Genomic DNA, 22748 nt, shown 5'->3' with positions numbered 1-22748 from the left:
ACATTGAAAATCTTTAAACCTTCAACTACTCCTATAATAACCTCACACGGAATCGAAGCTTATTACATTAGTATGAGAATGCGGTGGTCTTATTTTGAACTAATTTTTCAGTTTTATTACATAAGAAAATTGTAATATAATCAAAAGAATAAAGTTAAAAAAATTAAAAATCATTCACTCCTTAGTTCAAAATAAATGTTCCAGCTGTCTGTTTGCTGAGATTCAGTAGTGCCTATCTGGAAATTTCTGTAGCAAACAGTGATTCTTCGTCTTACTTTTCCCGTCTACCTATAACCATTAAGATGGCAGGCACTTCGCTTTCCTGACGCCACTGTAAATCTGGTTTCCAAGTAGTGTAATTTGAACGATGGTTGGGGAAGAAGGAGAACGCTTTGATACACTCTTTGCGTCGGGCCAGTTATGTATAAAAAAGAGGGGGCGTACAAAGAAAGAGAGTTGCTCGTTTCTTTTCTCCGTATAAAATACACTTGCGGTAGAATGTTGCAAGGTAAGGTCGTCTGGTGTTGTCTTGCGGCGGGGCAAGTCTAGACCGCTTTTCCCACGCCTCCCATGGACTAGAGGGCAAAGTTAGCGGGTAATTTCTTTGTGTGCCTCAGCTCTCCTGCTGGAGCAACTACTACTAGGCAATTTTTTGTTGTTGTTGTTGCTATTGGTTTTTTTTAGCTCTGTAGATACTGGCACTCGGAGAGGCCGTTAAAACGATTGATTTATATTGTTTACAGTTTCATGGATTCTGTAATTTAGAAAATGCTATAAATGGTTTTATAGAATTAAAAGGAATTTTTATTATTTAAGTAGTGGTTGTTTACATTAATTTTCTCCTCCATGTAATTGATGATAAATAGATATATGTATTTTAGAGGTAAAAGCAATGGTTTGCAAAGCAGCTTCAGGAATCTAAGACGGGAGCTTGTAAAAATTTCCATGCATGTTCAGTTGGAAAAAAAAAGTTTAAAGAAATACATTATTAAAAATAAAAGCTAATAAAACCGGAACTTCTAACATGTACTATGTTATGTACATGTTAGAAGTACATGTACTATGTCATGTACATGTACTATGTCATCTCTTCTATGATTCTTATCTTTCGGCGTACTATAACTGAAATTACACTGATTATAGAAGATTTGATCATTTCATTCCATAGTATAACTCTTTATGAAGATCATTATAACAGCACTCGGTGTTAAATTTTATTTTTAATCATTAATATAACTATTAGATCCAAAAAAATTTTAAAGGTTGATTTTGTAACACGATTTTTAACCAAAAGATTTGATTAAAATTCGTGTTACAAAATTTTAAAATTATTTTTAAAACATGTGCTGTTTTAGAAAAATTTATTCATAGAACAACTAGATTATTTGATTTTTTACTTTTAAAACTGCAATTCAGAGGATGCCTAAAATCTTATCAAGCCGCACACACAGCATAATTTTTTCTTTAATGATAATTCATATGATTTAACTAATATTTAATAAATAAGAATATATTAATGTTTTATTGAATTTTATGTTATAAATATAATTTGTAATATTTTTTTCTGAATGATGAATAAATATGTAAAAAATAGAGGGATTAAATTTTTAACTAAACTTTTTTATTAATTTTGTCAAGATTGGTCAAAATTTAAATCTGCAGAATTTCTTTTAGAGGGCGAATAAAATATGAGCGACTACTAAATATGTTTATAAAATTAGCATAAACCTCATATATTGTTTTTAAAATTTAGAATAGCTCTTTCAAAAAATTATGTGGAATCATCCTCCCCCCTCGAAAATATTTCCGATTTATTATTAATATTTAAATACTCTTAAGGAATCACTCAATATTTGATCTATCTTGATCAAAAAAGATTTCTGTTTTGTGTTCCCTCAATGATATATGAGGAAATTAAAAAGAACATGCTAACTTGAGTGTTGTTCTCGTCTTTACAAGTTACAAGATTCCGTTTGAATATAATGTTGCTGTTACTTCAGGATGAATCATTCATTTTTATGAAATTAAACTAATCCTGTGTCTTATTTAATCTTAACTCTTTCTTCATCCTCGCCCAAGATATTAAGCAGCATTAAAAGCAATAGAAAATATATTCACTTAGAAATTGATGTCTATATGAAAAATCCGTATAGTTACAGAATATATAATAAAAGTGTATATACATTTTGCATTATACATCATTATATTTTGTATGTCAATTTTTCTGTTTTCTTTCAGGTTTCCATTTAAGTGGCATTGTAGCTGCACCTAAGACTTCTAATAATAACACACATCCAAATTTCTCTGAAAATGACAAGCGATGTCGGGTTTCCATAACATTTGATAGGTAATTGTACTGCTTAATTCATATAACATTATTTTATTAGTCTTCATTATTTTACCTGAATGCTATTTTATGGATGATATTATATTTCCAAGATACCATTTACATTTCAAAATTTTGTATTATTGAATAAAGAATTATATATTTTTTAGATTTCTAGAAAATCCTACTCTATTATTTGTTCATAATATATATTTCTGTAGATGTTAATGAAAATATTACAAAAAACTCTATTTTCCTTATGCATTATAAATTGTAAATTTTGTCCAATAAATGGAAAAAACAGTTTCATGTGTTCAGTGCTTATTATAAGGATTTAAGAAGCAATTTAAGAATATATTTTCTTGAATTATAATTACAAAAATATGTTTTTTACTATCATTAGTTTTGAAGAAAGTTAAATTCTTTGCAAAATGAAGCATTATTAAATGTGTTGCCAATTTTTTAAAATTAAAGTCATAGTTTTATTTTTCTATTAGCTTATATAATGGCTCCATTTATGTAACAGAAAACTAATCTACTTTTAGATTTTAAGTTGATTTATATAAAAATTGATTGCCTTATTTATATCACTAATCTTAAAATGTGTGGCCCTGACAATCTGGATAATCTTGATTTCTCACAGGACACCAGAATATATTTTATAATTTTATAAGCATTTTTATTTAGTATGCTAGCTCACATCATTTTTGCAGAATATTTACTTTAGATTGAAAATTACTTTCAGAAAGTACAAAATATCTATAATTTTGCTCTTTATTAAAAAAAAATAAGATAAATACAATCATATTTATCATATAAATAGCAAAATAATTATAATAAATATTTAATTAATCAAAATATTATAATGTAAGATAGTTTTAATATCTCTTCTCCATCTATATTTATTGCTGCAATAGATAATGATCTGATTTTCTTTTATAATAATTAAAAAAAAATTCCCTCCAGTTGCTACTTATTTCGTGAAATTAATTTTTTGGGAATTGCTATCCAAAACAATAGCTAAACTGATGGTGTTTTCCTAAATTGTAAAATAAAGTCGAAATTGTGATATTTATAATGTTTATAAGCTGTCATATTATCAATAAATTACTTAATGCACCATGCATATTTTTGAAAATGCTGTGCAGAACAGGATTTATGATAGAACAACCAAATTTTGCATATATTTACTACTTAAATAGCAGGTGCTTAATTTGAAGAGGTTTTTAAATTTTTAATTTGATTTTTATTTAAAAATTAATTATAATTTAAAAAAATTCTTAATTTTGGAGCATATTGTTGCATAAATATCATCTTTATATCACTATAAAATTTAAAAGAAAGAAATAAAGAAATTAACTTTTTAGTTATATCAATGATATTTAAAGTTTTTAAATTTTCATCAGAACAGTGGTTAATGTCTTGTTAATTAAGTAAAATTTTCAAATCTTTATTTCTGTTAACACATCAAATTTACGTTAAATTATACTCATCAATTATTTCTCATTGATCCAACCAATATTCCATTGATTAAAATTTTATTAGATTTGAATATAAAACAGATGTCAAAGAATGATTTGATCTACTATTATTTTCATGATGCAATAACGAAGATTTTGTGCACATACTCAGTTTTTTAAATGTATTTGTGTAGAGTAGTTATGAAAGAACCTTGACATGAAAGTAGTCCATAATGCCCCAACAGTATAAGCATTGTTCACAAATTACTAGAATAAAAATATGCATGTGATCCTAGTTATTCAAAGTTAATTAAAAGAATAAAGAAATACTAAAAATCATATTTGCTAGAAATGAAATCAGAATGTTCAGATATTTAATTAGTTTATATACAAAGTTGCAATTTTTTTAAAGTGGTCTTTGCAATAATTTATTAACTATATAAAGCTTATTTTTAACATTTTTTTGATAATTTATCTTGTTTGATATGGTAGCAGTGTTAAATAAAAAGTAATGATGTAAAATTATAGTAATTTTGAGAATGCAAAATATTGTTATGAAATCATTTCATTATTATTGGAAATTCCATTAGAAACTACTTCTGTCATTACTATTTTTTTCCACCCTTGAAGATTTGAATATCTTAAATGTTGTTATATTATCTTTATTTTGTGATAAATTTTATGTTAAAAATACTTTATAATTAATACTCAGTTGTCTTTTATTTTTTATATGACAATTTTAAATCAGTTTAAGAAATTTTAATTGTTAATTGAGGGGGGAAAATACCATTTTTATAAATTGCTGATCATGGTTTTAAAAACAAAAGGAAAAAATAAAATATATTTAGAAAAAACGATTTTGTTTTATAGCAATATTTTTTATACATTTTGCTAAAATATATTTCTTTATATCCAAAGTAGAGTAAATATTAAACCATTACTTCATGTGAAGAAAAGCAATCTTACATAATTTTAAAAATTGTGTTGATGTTTTATATTTTGGTTATTATTTATTTCAAAATATTTGGAGATACATATTTAAGGAATAATAAATATAATTATGAAAAGTAATTTGTTGTAGTTTTTGAGACATGAAATATGCATTTTATTCTATATTGGTGTGATAATTTTTTTTTTCCTGTCACTGACAAAATATATATTTTTTCTTGTAGGTGTAAAATAACTTCTGTTACCTGTACATGTGACACTAAAGACATATTTTGGTGCCAACATGTAGTAGCTTTAGCCCTTTATAGAATTAGAAATGCTGACAGTGTCAGGCTCAGAGTACCAATTTCAGGTAAACTTTGTTTTTATGCTGTATATTTATTGTAAAAGAGCTATTAACATTTGCTATTTACTGTATGAAATTTATTTTTACTATTTAAAAGAATGATGATGATTAACTTACAGATATAAATGCTGTCTAATTTTCTGATAAAATTGTTTTTCCAAGATTGAGCTTAGAATTTTTTAAAAAATATATTTATCTTTTTGTATTAAAATAATTTCTTTCAATATATTCATTTTTCTTGGCCATTTTGTATATCCTGTCTCCTTTCAGTTTCTAAATTTACATCTGAAATCATAATTGTTAGAAATTTTTTAGGTTTCTATATATCACCACCCTAACATTACCAATCAGTTACTCACAGTCAGAGAAATTATTTTTCAGTTTAATAAACAAATATTTTTTATTCATTTGGAGTTTGTGAAACTAAAGCTTTGCAAGAATTTATATGTTTTTATATAGTTTGTAATTGTTATCTCATTTCCAATAGAAACATTGCTGCAACTGGATCGACAACAATTACAAAAGCTGGTTCAATACCTCATTGCTGAACATCATACTGAAGTTCTACCAACTGCACAAAGATTGGCAGATGATATTCTTCAAACTAAATCGCTTATTAACAGGATTGCCGGTATATTTTTAGCTTTATTAATCTTCATGTTAAGAATCCATTAATCCATTTAAGATATATTAATTTATATTCATATAATTTATATTCATTTTTAAATTTTGTGCTTCATTATTTTTATTCTTTATGTACATCTGTGAAATATTTATTTTAGCTATTGATTCCTTTTTTGTATAACCAGTACCAAAATCCTATAACAATTGTAATATAAATTTGAATAATTCTTACAGAATAAATATTGACTAATTTCTTCAAATACACATAGATTAATAATAAGTATGCAAATTTTGTATTTCATTAAAATTCAATATAACAGATATTGTTCATCAGATCATTTATGAACTAATGTTTGACCTAGTTGTAGATGTCTAGTGGGTAGAACATATTAGTGGACAAAAGCAGTGAAGACAGTATTGTCTTCCAATTTTTAATTTAAAAAGAATTTTGTGTACTTCATTTATGTATAAATTATTTTTTAAAAAAACTAGCACTAAACGGTATATTAAGATTTCTATTGCTTTTTAAAATTTGAATTGCCTTAGTGCTAATATTTAATAATGTTTGAATAATTTGTTTCATGGAGAGTTATTTATTTGTTTTTGTTCAAAAATTTCTTTTAAACATTCCTAATAAAAACTTCCATTGTTATCTTTTGTCTTTTCCTATTCTATTATATATTGAATTATTCACTGAGGAAATTTTATATTAATGTTTGTTTGTTTTTTAATTCATAGGAGCTCCTGATCCAACAGCAGGAGCTCCGGCCGATGAAGAACATAGCTGGCATCTTGACGAAGAACAAGTTGGAGAACAAGTTCGTACATATCTGTCTCAGGGAAGCTACTACAGCGCTAACAAACAGCTCAACTGCCTTTTTTCTAAAGTATGTATTTTAGTTACAAGGACAGTTGATATTCAATTACTATTTTGTAAAATTTGGTTGAATATTTGTTAATGAAAATGTTTTTATATACTCTTATTGACTACTTTATAATTATATATTGCAATCAGTTTTTTCACTTCCTCCCTTTTGTGCTGGAGTTTTGAGATTTCATATATTTTTGTGCTCTTAATGACTGTACATTAATTTAATATTTTCATAACTTGATTGATGAATGGTTCCAAAACAATGTCACTAGTTAGTTATGAATTTACAAAAAATGATTTCTAGTCACCATCATATTTATAATAATGAATAGTAAATTAAAGTATAAAAAATAATTCAAATTAAAAAATTTTGTTTTTTAATGGAAGTTTATTTAATTTTTTATTATTATTATTATTATTTGTTTACTATGCATTCATTGCTATATAAAGAGGGGAAGTCTTAATGCTCTTTTTTAATGTCCAAAAGTTGCCATATTTAATACACATCACTAATTACTAGGTGTGTTATTTAATAATTTTTAATATTTCTGATGGAAAATCATTGAAAAAAAATGCTTTACTCAAATTGCATATCCGTGATAAATATACATTTTGTCCATTTGTCCTTCAAATAATGAATGCACCCTAGAAAAGTCATTCATATTTTGTGGCTATCCAATCAGCAAGCTATTTTTTTCATATAATTGTAGTTGAAATGCTGCTGAGAAAATGGGTGAGACATTGATGAAAATGTGGTTCTCCAAGGAGCAAAGTTGGTGAATATATAACAGGTAGAGCAAGGATTTCCACCTGTGTACAGAAATGCTTAAGTCTTTTATTGCATGGGATAAGGTGTTGTTTTGCTATAAAATCATTTTTCCATTTCTTGCTGCCCAATCTGGAATCTTTTTGAATCAATGCATGGTTCAAATTGATCAATTGTTGTTGATGGTGAACAATATTAATTGTTTTAGCTGACTTTAGATCGTACACCACACTTTTCTAAATGTACCAAATTCAGAGGTGTGGAATGAAACTTTTTGAATCACTTAAAATCAATATACACTCATGTTTTTCTTTTGAATGAACAAGAAAAACAATATGTGTCGCACATGCTCTTTATTTTATCTGAAATTACCTTACTATACCAACACAATATCATGCTAACTCAAAAATTGGTTACACATCATTGGCATTTTGGCAGGACGAATGGTTTCCTATCAACAAATTAATATAAAATTGAGACTGAACTAACCCTTGCTTCCAGTGCCATCAAGCAAAGAAATTTATTAGTAATTGGCATATACCTAGTATACATATGTTTTTCATAAATGTATAATCTATAGATATAATTAAGCATGGATTATCATTATTAAAAAAATTTCTCTTAATTAATTGAATTTTTGTTTCAAAGGTCAAGGAAATGTTGCGAGCAAAGGACTCGAATGGTGGCAGAATGTTGCGGCTAATTACAGAACAGTTCCTAGCAGATCCAAGGCTAGTTATCTGGCACTCTCAGGGCACACCTATGACAGATAAATGTCGACAGTTATGGGACCAGTTAGGTAAGCATAGAGATGCTTAAAGCATTTTATTTCATTTAAGAAATAACATTTTTGTTTATGTCAATATTTGAATTGCAAATCTGAAACACTGATATATATGCAATTTATAGGTGCATTGTGGGTGTGTATAGTCCTGAATCCACACTGTACTGCCACGGAAAGAGCACACTGGAAAACATACTTGGAAAAATGGGCTAGTATGCATGTGTGTCCCCTAGAAGATGCTGATTTTAGGCCTATGAGGGGGAACAATAACAGTCGAAGAAGGCTTTTAGTTGATGACACATCATCGGATTCCTCTGATGAAGATAATGGTAATAAATTATTTGTATTTTATTCTGCTATCACTTAAATTTTTCTTTCAGAAATTTTATTTCTAAAAGAAAGCTTATTTTAGCATTCCCATACATTTCAGCAAGTATTGTTCCTTTCTAGTTCCTTTCTGAATTAATTATTAAGTTTTTATTTAGCTTAATTATAAAATTTTTATTGAATAATATTATCAATTATAGAATAATCTTATTGTTATGTTTGAATGAAATGAGTATGTCCATTGAATTAAAATATCCTTAGCATTTTAAGATGATTTTAAACTAGGTGGTTTGAATATATATATATATATATATATATATATATGTATATATATATATATATATATATATAATAGCAAGTTTAATTTTTTTCACTTATAGATCGACCCAAAGAACGATCACTGTCTTCATCTGGGCATCATCGGCCAGGTACTTCACAATTAAGAACTATATTCCATCGAGCGCTTGAAGCCTGCAATTTATGCTGGAATGATCCTCACCTGAAATTCATTTTAAATAATGATAGCCTTAATTTAAACAGTGAAACTCCAGTAAAAGGGGCCTTCAATTCTCAGGGATATCCCCTGTGGCCAGGTAAATAAAATTTTAAGGAGTTTGTCAGGAGTTTAGTTTAATATTGGTTTTATTAAAAATTGATATAAAAATTTTAAAATATGATAGTCAAAAAGTTCTTTAGAGTTTATTTTTGAGCTCATTTTTGTAAAACCTTAAATTTTCTTTTATAAAAAATTTGAATATATATTTAAATGAAACACTGAAGCAAATGAAACTATGAATTTTCAGGTTACTCTATTTTGTCATGATTCAGAATTATTCAAACATTTCTTATTTTAAACTGTATTTTTTAACTGTTTTCGTTAGAACATATCCCAACAGCATGCGCTCGAGTGGAAGCATTAAGATCTCATGGGTACCAGCCAGAAGCTTTACGATTAGCTGTCGCCATCGTTCGAACAATGAAACGTCAACAGAGAGATTGGCAATGCCGTTGGCAAGCTGAACAAGATAGGGGTGGTATGATCTGTTTTTGTTTAGATTTTTATTAAAATATATGTATTATCAATGCTAAGATTCAATTATATTCTTTATAAAAATCTTTTTTTGTTATATTTTTAGAATCAAAATTCTTGTATACAAATAAGTATAATAAATTATGTTTGAAAGTAAATTATTAGATTTTCCAAAAGCTCTGTATTAATAAATTGTCTTAATACTCTTATATGAATATAATTGGTTTAATTCTGTTGTCTGCGAAATGTACTGTAGGTAGGCTTAATAGTTTGGCATGTATTTCTTTTAGATTTCCTTTATTAACACAAAAGTATAAATTTTTATTTGCAATGCTTTATTGCATTAGTTTAAAAATTGGAATATACCTCTTTTAAATTTGATGAACTCAGAGACAGGTGGCATCAATCTGAAAAAAAATGTTTTTTACTGTCTTATTCAAAAGTTCATGGATTGGACAAGATTTTTTACTAGATTTGACTGACTATAGCTATATTGGTATTGCAGTTTTCAATATTAAAAATTTTTACTACAATTTAATTTTGCATTTTGCTGAAGTTTCAACACTTGTAGCTCGGCTTTAAATCGAGGCATCCTGATGGAAATGGTGTCATCTTACAGGATGTTCTCATCTTTTTCAAAATATCTTATTTTATGTGTAGGTCTATTAAAGCCTTTTTAAATAAGGACTTATTCTCAATAATAACATATTTATTTTATCAACCATAACTTACAAATAGTAAGAGATAGGACAAGGTTGCTGCAGTGTGTTCAACATGAGCTGTTTCATTACTTTCTTTCATTTGGCAGATTAGGTCAAAATAATGAGAGACCAGCATTGGGAACATAAGATATATGAGAATATATCTTACATTTTTAAATTCATTTTTTGAAAATAATTTTTTTGATCAAATCAAATAAGAAAAGTTTAATTTAAACTGGCCAGATTTATGGGCTCTGATCAACACCTGAGTTAAATCAGGCTATTGCTGTATAATACCTGAATAGTTCCTGAAAATTCATTGGGTTTATTCTTCAAAGATATCTCAGTATATGGTTGCCATATATTGGTTTTATATTAAAAAATTTTGAATCAAACTTCAAGACAAAATCATTCAGAATATTTCAAATAAATTGACAAGACTGTTTTGAAAAACAACAATGTGAGACATGTATTATCAAAATTTCAGGGGGAAAAAATTTATCTGGGATGTTGTGATATTTTATTCATTTCCTGTAATGAGAGTGACCAGATATTATTATTTTCAAATTACATTTTTTTTTACTACATGGCATGGTTGGGGAGCAGCATTTCTGTTTATAATATGAAATATTTAAAAAAGTAATAATGGTTTTATTTGTTATGCTTGCAGCATTTTATGAGAAATTTTGAAAAGAAAATTTCATAAATATCTTATTTCATTTGATCAAATAATTTATTCAGTTGCTATGCAATAAATCTAATGTAATTTTTTTCCTTCTATAAGATGTAAATATGTTAAATATAATAATATTATACTGATTTCAAATGATATGAATTAATAACTGTTTCCAAAAAATTTATTATACTCTACATTAAAATCGCTAAAGTTTTTAAGAGAAATTCTTTAAAAACATGTCTTGGCACCTTTTAATATGCTATTCAAAGTTTTTTAAAATTATTTTTTGTTTTTTGTTTTAGTTGCCCCTTGTTCAAGTTCAGGGATAACTAGCAATCCATTGCATTATAATCAAGAAGGATGGATTGGGCATCCTTTGGATCCTATTGGAGCTCTTTTTGATACATTAGCTGAATCCTCTTTAATACCTGAAACCAAATCATTTGATCAATATTATGGTAATGTGGTTTTAAAATTCTTTGTTTTACTTCTTTCTAAATACATGTAATATTTGATTCATACTTATACATATTTTTATTCTCTTAGATACAAGTGTGATAAGCTCATCCAATGATGAAGGTAATCTAACTCCAAGGGAAAGGCCCAGGTATCATCATGTGCCAGTGCCTGGTAGCAGAGACAGAAGCGAAACTTTTTTATCACTGGCTGTTGAAGCTGCTCTCATTGGTCTTGGGCAACAAAGAGTAATGCCTCTTGGTCTGTATGCACAAGAAAAGGCATGCAAGCATGAGGATCGACTTATCCAGAAATTACATGATATTGAATTGGATGGAACTTTAGTTGCGGTTCTCAGAAAGCAAGCTATGCTTTTACTTGAAGGTAAATTTAACTTATTTTGTATTTTAAAATTTCATTTTATAAACATGAGTTACTATAGATTGTTGTAACAGCCACTTGATAATCATTTCATCAAGTGATTGATAATCATTTATTATACTAAAAAGAATTTTTTTTAAATTATTCCCTAATTTTTAAGAATTATGAAGAATTTATATTTGCATCTGATCATTAAGAATTGTTGATAGTGGATGAACAGAAGTATAGATGTATTTTTTTATGTTACAAATTCGTGTTATTTTTGACGCCTTATAGAATGATCAGAAAGAAATTTTGTTGTTTTCATTTGGATTTATAATTGTTGCTGAATACTGCAAGTGTTTTTGATTTCTTCAAATAAAAAACTGATTTCTGATTTATTTTTTAAACGTGATTTAACAGATCTTAATTTTTATTTCATATTTAAAAACCATTTCAATTGTTGCTTTTTAAATTAATCAAAAAGAATCAGTAAATCTGATTTTATTTCTGACTTCCTAATTTCTGAATGCTGTCTTTAAACTGTAATATTGTGATTTTATTAGTTTTGGATGTAACTTTAGAATTATCAGAAAAGTAAAAAAAAGAAGATAAATTTCAAAATAAATGATTATATATTTGATTTTTTCATGATATATATTTCTCTAAACCATGCATTTCACAGAATGATTAGAATTAAAAAATACATATATTATCAAATTATATAAATGTGAATATTTTTTATAAGAATTATATATGATAAAAAAAAATTGACATGAATGCTTTTTTTTCTCTTGTGAATGTATAAAAAAAATTATTAATGCAATTACTTTGCTCTTTTAGGAGGCCCATTTAGTGGCTTAGGTTGTGGTATTCATCCTGAAAGTGTGCCCATGCACACTTTTGCAAAATATTTATTCACTGCCCTGCTTCCATATGATTCTGAATTAGCTTACAGTGTTGGCCTTCGTGCGATGAGGTATTTTGGATGAATTTAATCTTTATACTGTTCTTCTTCTATTTTTGGAATCTATTTTTAAATGTCATATCTGCTGATATGTTCAACTTTTTGTATGTGAAGCGTAAGGAATGAAAATAATAGCAGCTGCCTTTCTCCTGTTTGTTATTAACATATAGAACAAAGTGGGGAAGAAATGAAGCATGTTAAAATTAGGGGCTAAAATGTCCACTAAATTCAAAGATTAATATCATTGTTTGTATAAAAGTAATTTATTTTAAAATGAAAAAACATAATTTAGCTGATTGAAACTTTTACATGATATATGATTGTCTCTTTTTTAGTAATTTGATTGCTCAGTTTGGGATGGGAGGGGGGGGGAGGCGATCTGATTTGAACTATGTATAAGATGCAATACTTGCTTGAACCATTTTGTTTAGAATCTCAATGTTAAATTATTTGATATCACAGACTGTTGAAAAGTAACATTTTAAGCATGACAGACATTTGAGGTGAAACGAAACATACTTCTTGGTTTTCAGTTTTGACTTATTCTTTTTGTGGATGCTTTTTAGCTAATATAGTGAATCAAGGAGCTTTCTGTCTTTAGTTAATAATCATTTATTGATTTAAAAAAAGTTGTTAGCTTGGAGAAGTGTATATTTATCTTTTCTTAAATTAAAAAAAAAAAGTATTTGATTATTTGATCCTAACAAATTATTTATCAAACGTTCCTAATATACTTATGTAAGCCCTGTCATCTTGACTTCTATTTCATGACATACTCTTTTTTTTTTAATCATTAGTTTTACTTTCTTTAACATCTTTTGCTGATAAAAATAATTATGTGTAATAAACTGGCATCAATATTTGTGATTAACAAACCATTTTTCATGCTATTTTTACTTCTGGGGATGAAATTTAATTCCTGTCTATTGTGTGGTTTCTTTTTCTATGCAATTTAATTAGGTAGTATTTGCATTGAAAACTCTTAAATGTCTTTAAACATGAATGAAAGGTATTTAAAAAATTGTTACCAAATAAATATCTATGCAACTCCTCCCCTCTCTAAGAATAATTAAATGCAAACATATTCTATACTTTGAAAACCGTTTTTAAAATTCATCTTTTAAAACTAAAGTGTGTGAATGATATCTTAAATTATTGTATTTTATTTTCAGGCTACCGATTTTAGAGGAGCATGATGATAACGAAGAAGTAGCAATAAATCCTGCAATGAATTCTTCCGTTCTTACTCGTTATCCTAGGTGGTTTACTTTAGGGCACATTGAAGTTCAACAGTGTGCCTTAGCCTCTACTATGCTCTCAGCTGCCAAAAGTATGCAACTATTGAATTAATTTTATATGAATATTAAGAAAAAGGAAAAAAAATCTATTGATTCTATATATTTGAAACACTATGTTTATTATTAAAAACTCATTCATAAGGTTTATTCACCAATGTTGTGCTCCTATATATATCTGGTAGATTATCCAAGTTTATTTAATTTGTATTTATGAATATATATTTCTAGTAGTTTTTCTATGACATATTTATCTTTTCTAAATTTATAAGTTATAAAAAATTCTTTTAGTTTAAAACTGTCTCGGTTGGATAAATATGATTTTTATTTTAAGATTATTTGTTATTATTTCAATTATAAGCATCAATAAAAGCTGTAATTTATTTTCAACTAATCTTAATTATATCATATAGATGTTGGTTTACTTTTATATTTATGTGAATAATATTTTTTCATATATATGTATCTGTCAAATATATTTGATAATAATTATCAATATAATTTTTAGGTGATGTTGTAAAATTGCCAACAGTCTTGAAATCAGCTCAACGTAATATTCACAGTTCTTCGCAATTGTTTAAATTAGCACAAGATGCATTTCGTATAGCTGTTCCTGCTGATGGAGGAAGTAGGCATCCAACATTACTTGATGCTGCATTTCAATTAGGACTTCAGGTATTTGAAATAGGTTTTTAAACTACCAGTTAACATGTCATCATTCTTTTTCTTATTAAAATTTCATTTTTAGTCAAATAGTAAGTTTATAGTTACAAATGCATGTACTTTTTTGTTACTTATTAATTGGATTATTTTATATTTTCAATCATAATGTTAAATTTCAATTGATTAATATTTTTTTACATATTAGGTTATGAGAATGACGCTAGCTTCTTTAAATTGGAGGAGACGAGAAATGGTTCGTTGGCTGGTGACTTGTGCAACAGAGTTGGGTTTAGAAGCAGTTATATCAATTATTCAGAACTGGTATCAATTATTTTCACCAACAGAAGCCACAGGTAAATTTATTTATATTTAAGAGTCTTTCATTTAATAAGAAGGATAAAATGAAATAAATATGTAAAATTGTAGATAAAATTTATCAATTTGGCTTCTATCTAAATTGTCTAATTAATATATAATTTTTAAAGTTATATATTTTTAAATTAAACTAATTTTATAATTCTTATTGATAAATATATTTTCAACTAGTCTTTCTTGCTTTATTAAATCTAAATTGCATATTTAGTCATTCTAAATTTATATGCATTCTTTATTAACAAATTTTTTGATAGTTGCTTTATTTATTCAAAAATATTGAAATTATTCATGATTTCTATTTATCAAAATGATTTCCATTGAGTAGATTCAATTCTTATAACAAAAATTGGATTTATGAAACTAGTCAATAACAGGTTTTTATGAAATTTCAAATTTATATTCATATTAGTTATTTTCCAGAATGAATCTTAGCTTAAATAATGATTTCATGTAGAAACTGTTGTTGATCATGATTTGTCTTTAGTTTTTCACAGTTTATTAAAACTGATTTTTTAGCACTTTTTTGTAAATTTCCTTGTACATTTCTTTCATAGCATAATATTATTTAGTAGAAAACAATTGAATTTTAATTATAAAGAGGTACAGAATTCATAGATTTTTGATTAAATTAAGTTTAATATTTTCTGTTTCAGTTATAATATATGAATATTTAAAATATTAAGTTTTTGTAGTGTATTGATTTCCTTTTTCATGCTTTCTGCATATGTAGATCTAAACATTCTTGAATTTTTTATTAAATTTAGGGTTCACATAAATAAAATGGAGTTAACTTATAGAACTTTTCTTTAAAGTTTAGAAGCTTTTGAAATGCTTTTAATCATGGTAATAATAGGCTTGTTTTTTTTACAAAATAGTAAGTACATAGTAAGTAGAACTATAATTAGCTTGATATTTATTATTAACATTCTGTGTTTCATGTTTAATTTTTTACTTTTTTTAAAAAATTTAAATTGATTTTTTATTTGAGAATATTTTTTCATATGCACAATTAGAAAGTTTTTCTTTTACAGATGTTAGTGCAAAAATATTTTTATTTTTAGTTATCTATAAAAAAAAATTCTTTTGTCCATATTTATGCTACCTATACTCTTTTATTGGCTTTAATTTATTGTATTTTGTATTTTAAAAAATTAAATTCTTGAGTTTTGATATTATTTTTAAATATATATATATATATAAAATATGCTTTATAATGAAAAAATTTTACCCTTTTCAGCACCTAATGTTAATTTTAATTTATTAATATATTATTTTTTTTTAATATAAAGGAACTAGAATCGGTTAATATTTTGTTTCTATGTATCATACATTCTTCTCTGTCAATTATAAATTTATAAGTGAAACATATTTTACTTATTTATATTTTTTATGTACCTTACTAGTAAATTTTAAGATGATAGATTGTTAATATTTTTTTGTACATTTTGCATTCATTTTTGATAAATTGCATGCACATATTTAAATAGTTTTTAAAAATTATTGTTGTGTAGACTTAAGCTTTGGAAAATTCAATGAACCCTGTATCTCTAGTAAATAATTCATTTATCAAAATTCCATTTCAAAATTTGATAAAACTTTTATAGCATTTAGATTTTTAAATGCACACTTGTATTAATTTTTAAACCATCCCCAATACTACCAAAATGATGCATTTTAATTATAATAAATATTATGTATTATTTTTGAACCATTATTATACTGTTATTATTTTGTAAATAAAATTAAAGGTATTTTTATGACAAAAAGGTTGTGATAAACCTTTACACAAAACACTTTACACACCTTTACACTTTAAAAAGGCTTACAATATAATGTGAAATTTTTATTTTTGAATATCTTTGACTATTTCAATTAATTGTGACTATTCTTGATAATTCATCTTAAAATCTTTATGCATGGTATTATTATTAATATGTATATAGAATGTTAGATAAATTTTAAAAAGATGGTGGGAGCTAAATTTGAAAAGGCAAAAATCTTACTTAGTGGTAGTTGTTTTTCAAAAAACATTAAAAAATAGGAATTACGGCAGAATGGCCTTTAGAAAATGAATCTTTACTTGATAATTGAGACAAGAAATTTTATTCAAATTTAATTTTCATCACTTTTTCAAAGTTGACCTGATTTAAAATTGTGTAACAACTCTTTTAGAATAGTTTTTTTTCCCCCTCTCCTTGTATTTTTTCTTATAAAAAAGTATCTGCAACATTTTTTCAAAAGATATTGATCTGGAAATTTTATCAGGCATCTCCTACTAAATATATATTAAATTTCCAAATTTTTATTTATTTTAATGAAAATTTGGAAATTTACTCTTGATATATAAATGATCATGCCATTTTTATAACTCATTTTATGTCTTTATAATATCTATTTAATTTACTCTTTTCCTCTAAGGTGGCCAATAGCTTTTTATATAAACATAAAAAAATGTATTAAAACTTCAACCTTCCTACACCCATATCTTATTAATATCTTCGGGTACAAACTTGCATATCTGTTTTGGATAGCCATTTTGGTTCAGTTTTCATTATTTGATAATGAAATTGTTATGAATTTTTTTTCTTGAAAAAAAATTGACTGAACTATAATTCTGAAGACTGAAGCTCAATTTCACTTTGATGGTTTTAACGTTTAGTGTTTTATTATTATTATTATTAATTTTTTTTTATTGGGGGGGACATGCAAAATTTCCTGAAAACTATGTACAGTTTTAGTTGTTTGCTTGGTTATAAAAAGCATGTTGATGTATATTAACTTGAAATTTGCCAGAGCCTTTTTTAGTTACCTTTATTTTTTTGATATTAAATGCAATAAGAGATAAATACAAAATGATTTCTAATTTATTATTTAAAAAATTGACTCTTTATCTTTTAATTTACTCTTAATTTAATCTTAAATCTTTTAATAAAGTTTGTCAAATGTTTCATTTCTTCTATTATTATTATGTGTGTCATTTTGCGAATTGTTCCCGCTAGAAAAATTTCTTATGTCATCAATCATTCTAATTCAATAAAATGTAGAATCAAAAATTTCTATATTTTTATTGCTGATTGTCATAAGGAAAATATTCATATATAGCATTTAGACATATAACTTTTTGTGCTTTGAGTAATTATATAATTCTCATTATTTAGCTAGAAATATATATATATATATATAATAGATCCATATTTATGGTTTTATGTAATGATGCATCTAAAAAATGTATATCTGTAAAAAAAAAAAAAAAAAAAAAAAAAAAAAAAATCACATACCGAATTTTATAAACATTTGCTACTTTTGCGAATTGTTTCTGATAGAAATTTTTTTTATATCATCAATCGTTCTAATTCAATAAAATGTAGAGTCAAAAATTTCTATATTTTTATAGCTGATTGTTGTAAGGAAAATATTCACATGTAGCATTTAGACATATGACTTTTTGTGCTTTGAGTAATTATATAATTCTCATTATTTAGCTAGAAATATATCTATATATATACACATATATATTTATATAATCCATCCATTTTTATGGTTTTATGTAATAATGCATTTAAAAAATGTATATCTGTAAAAAAAAATCACATACTGAATTTTATAAACATTTGCAACTTCGGATCTTCTGTGTTTTACCTGCTTAGAGTGAGTATAAATGTCTAAATCCTGAGGGAAAATCTGCAGACCTTTTCTTTTTCTCGAGATTTACTTGGATGCCATGCCCATAAATTTTCTTAATAATCTTCTCCTATGCTGTTCTGTATTTTCTTTCCTTGCTACCTACTAGGCAAAATGCCTAATCATGATATTTTCAGTTCGTGTTTTTGTATTGAATTGTATTTTCTGTTTACATAGTGTTTAATCTGAAATTTGTATCTTCTTTAGGTTCCATTTCCTTCCTTCACCTTTCCTAACTTTTCTGACTTTCCACTCTACCATTTAGCATTTGATTTGTTGAGACTTTAGATTGCATTTACTTCATGTTTGTGAAAAATCATTTAAGAGGGAAAAGTAGAATTCATGAAGTTCTTTGACTCAAGGTCTTATGTATGCCTAGTCTCAAAAATTGTCTACAAATCAGATCTTAAATATTATAGGTACAGAATATTATCGTTCGTGTAAAAGAGACTATTGGAAATACTAGATGAATTAGTAGACTTGTCAAGAAGATGTAAGTCAGTCCCTCGTGGCACTTCTGAGGTAAAAGGTGAATGATCAGATTTGATTTAAAGTTATCAAAACTAATAATAATCCTTGACTTCGTCTTAGATGGAAGTACATCAGAAGGAATACATTTTCTTTTCCATAGGTTTGTTGACTTTTTAATGTGGCACAGCTGCTATTTAACCTTTTTAAAACATTTTTTAAAATTCTTAACATTTAAGAAACTTAACACTTAATTTAAGAACCTTGAGTGGGAAATTCACCAGTGAAAGGTCAATCAGCCTTTTATGTTTCCTCTTTGCTGAAATTTACTTGTACTAAAATTTTATCTTTTACAAAATATGTTTTCCAAAAATATCTCAAAACAGATTTATGCTAACTATTACCAAATACTTAATTTTAGATTTATTTTTTTACATAGGATTGCATCTAAAAAGGATGATACTAAAAGATCGCTTATATGTTTTGTATAAAGTAATAATTTTCATTGCACCTACACTTTTCCAAATATCAAGGCCTGTAATATAAATTGTTCTGCTTTGCCTTTATTTACAATGTTTTAATAGCTTAATGTCTGACTATTTCAAAATTGCTCCACTGCATAAATTCTTATTTTTTCACTGATTTTTAATTTGTCACATGTCTATAGAATGCAAGAATATATATTATTTGTACAGCTGAGAACTATATATTCAGTGACAAGAGCTAAACAGATATAGTGTTTAAATTCTGAAGAAAAATTATCTAAGTAACTGTTATATGAAAATATAACAGGTGTTATTTTCTACAAAATGTGCATCTAATGCAGGCAAAAAGATTATTACCATTGGAATAATTTATTTCCTGTAATTCTTCAGATTCTGTGATATCTAAATTACAGTATATAAAATTGTAACAAAAATCAGAATCATAATTTTCATACTATGTAATGGTGTTATATTATATAGTGTGAAAACTATATAATAGTATTATATAAATGGAATATAACTTATATAAAGAGCTTTTCAACATTTTTGTTTTACCATTTTTCTTGCTGATATACCAATATTCTTCCTTTCTCAAATACATCTGAATCTTCAACATAGATTCAGATAGCTATTTCTGTAAATGATAACTTTTTTTATGAATTTGTATAGCTGTTATTTCTTGCAATTGATTTTAATGTTGTAGTCTTTCAAGGCCAAGATTAAACCAAACGAGGAATTGCAATTCTAAAACTGTATTTTTTTCTAAAAGATTGTTTTTCAATGTTTTAACATATCTTGGTTTATTTGATTTACTATTTGCATACCTTACTTTTCTTTTTCACAAAACCTGTCTTTAAAAATATTGTCTTTTGGCTGTTAAATCAAAATTCTTTGATATTTTTACATATTTCTTATGGGTGAAAAATAAAAAAAAAGGTATCATTTCACAAATTGTATCATAAATGAGTTGATCAAATTGTATCATAAATGAGTTGATCAAATTGTATCATGATGGATGAGTTGAAGAAGGTAATTTTGAATGTATTTCAACTGTTGAGTTTGTTATTCATATTTTAAAAAAAAAAATTGTTTTTTAGTTAGTTTGTAATATTAAAAATAATGAGGTGAAATAGGATGTGTTATGATTTAAACTTATGCAGTAAATCTGAACTGTGTTTTATAAGATTAATCACATTTCATTATTTTAACTCTTTTAGTTTAAGGTGACAATGTTTTCATCATCTAATAGCAAGATTATTGTGCCTTTTGCTATAGATTTTGTGATGCTTCAGTATGGGTATTGATTTAACATTTTCAATTAATTACACTACATGAAATGTGAAAAAGCAAATTGCCCTCTCTCGTTAATAACATTTTAATCGCACAATTATTTATAAAAAGACTGATTTATGTGCCAAGTTTTCTGTAATGTGCTTATACTTGATATCTGTGGCTAAAAATGTTTTTTACTAAAGTTGTAGAACAAATGGACTTAAAATTCTTATGTGTTATTTTATTATTAGTAATACTGAATCTTGTGTATTTGAAAAGTATTTATCTGTGCATGCAATTTAATCATATTTTATGACATTTATTTATATTTTCATTTTTGTAAATTGTAAATTAATTCTTACTATTTATAAACATTTTAGGGCCAGTTGCAACAACAGTTATGTCTCATGCAACAGTAATGCGTCTAAATCTGGACTTCCGACAACAAGAAGAACTCGCAAGCTGTGCTCGTACCTTAGCTCTTCAATGTGCCACTAAAGATCCACCTAATTGTGCTCTGAATGCTCTTACGTTATGTGAAAGTGATTCTTTTGCTTTTGAAGCTGCTTACCAAATTGTAGTTGATGCAGCCACCACAAATGTCATGACTTCATCGCAACTTTTTACTGTTGCACGGTATATGGAGCATCGTGGGTATCCTCATCGTGCATACAAACTGGCTGTTTTAGCTATGAAGGGTGTCCACCTTGCTTATAATCAAGACAATCACCCTGCCATAAATGACATTCACTGGGCTTGTGCTCTCTCGCATTCGCTTGGTAAACCAGAGTTGACAAATCTTGTCCCTCTCCTTGTGAAAAATGTGCAATGTGCCACTGTGCTTTCCGATATTCTGAGACGTTGCTCGATGGCTGCGCCAGGTATTGCAACTTTGGACGCTAAAAGGCGGTGTATCAAGCCTCTTTCTTTGGACAAACCTCCTTTGCGTCAGCTCTTGGAGGCTGCCATATCAGCGTATGTGAACACCACACACTCCCGTCTGACGCACATAAGTCCTCGCCATTATGGTGACTTTATAGAGTTCCTTGGTAAAGCGAGAGAGACGTTCCTACTGGCACAAGATGGCCATATCCAATTTGCACAGTTAGTTGACAATATGAAATCTGCATACAAAGGTAAAAAGAAGCTCATGCTCCTAGTCAAGGAAAGATTTGGCTAGCTACATGCAATTACTGAACATTGAGCAGCCTTGTGTTTTCTTTCTTTTTGTACTACTGACTGACTCTCAATCGGGTTGATAATATTTCCCGTGAAGCTGTGATTTGCTGTTTTAGTGAACAGATTGGGATACCTGAATCTATGGGGCCCATCATGTATTGTTCCAGGAGAGCAATAGGAAATTGCCTTGCGTCAGTTACTATATATTAGCAGGATTTTTTTTTTTTCTCTGGACACAAATAATTTGTACAATACAAAACAATTCTTTGGTGGCATTTTCAAGATAATTGGTTAATCAATCTTAAAAATTAAAATTATGTATGTGCTATGCTTTTTTTGCTCTTTACATCAGAAACTCCCATTTTTAATTTTAAAAATTGATGTTGAAATTTTATCATTTGATATTTCATTTATTCATGTTGGCATTTTTTTAATATCCTTTATAATTTTTTTTTAAGAATTCCAATAGCTAACATTTTAAATATTTATTTCTCTAAACAAAATCATTTTTATTATTGAAGAAATTATCAGATTGTTATTTACTTGTTTTGTTGTATTTCTATGAAAGGATATGTATATTGGTGGTCACATTATGCAATTACTAATTTGTTGTTGCCTTTTAAAGCAATACCTAAGTGCTCTATCAAATTCTGGATCTCTATTTAGAATCCGAATGACAGATCCATTA

The 22748-nt window shown here is 26.7% G+C and overlaps 1 protein-coding gene across 1 annotated transcript in view; it reads left to right on the top strand.

Moving 5' to 3' along the window:
• LOC129963356 (zinc finger SWIM domain-containing protein 5-like) overlaps window positions 1-22508 on the top strand; it is a 98729-nt gene extending 76221 nt beyond the window's left edge. The window contains exons 2-16 of the mRNA XM_056077685.1: window positions 2239-2347; window positions 4959-5086; window positions 5568-5711; window positions 6443-6591; window positions 7990-8140; window positions 8251-8454; window positions 8833-9045; window positions 9334-9486; window positions 11162-11317; window positions 11406-11699; window positions 12519-12654; window positions 13815-13972; window positions 14446-14612; window positions 14806-14953; window positions 21262-22508. Coding sequence (XP_055933660.1) covers window positions 2239-2347; window positions 4959-5086; window positions 5568-5711; window positions 6443-6591; window positions 7990-8140; window positions 8251-8454; window positions 8833-9045; window positions 9334-9486; window positions 11162-11317; window positions 11406-11699; window positions 12519-12654; window positions 13815-13972; window positions 14446-14612; window positions 14806-14953; window positions 21262-22061 — 3110 coding nt within the window. The 3' untranslated portion in view covers window positions 22062-22508. The remainder of the gene's footprint in view (window positions 1-2238; window positions 2348-4958; window positions 5087-5567; window positions 5712-6442; window positions 6592-7989; window positions 8141-8250; window positions 8455-8832; window positions 9046-9333; window positions 9487-11161; window positions 11318-11405; window positions 11700-12518; window positions 12655-13814; window positions 13973-14445; window positions 14613-14805; window positions 14954-21261) is intronic.
• Window positions 22509-22748: the final 240 nt, after the last annotated feature.

The sequence above is a fragment of the Argiope bruennichi genome, chromosome 3 (genome assembly GCF_947563725.1).
Source record: "Argiope bruennichi chromosome 3, qqArgBrue1.1, whole genome shotgun sequence".
NCBI classification, from domain to species: domain Eukaryota; kingdom Metazoa; phylum Arthropoda; class Arachnida; order Araneae; family Araneidae; genus Argiope; species Argiope bruennichi.
Note: the sequence above shows the minus strand (reverse complement) of the source record. Positions and strands in the feature narration are given on the sequence as shown.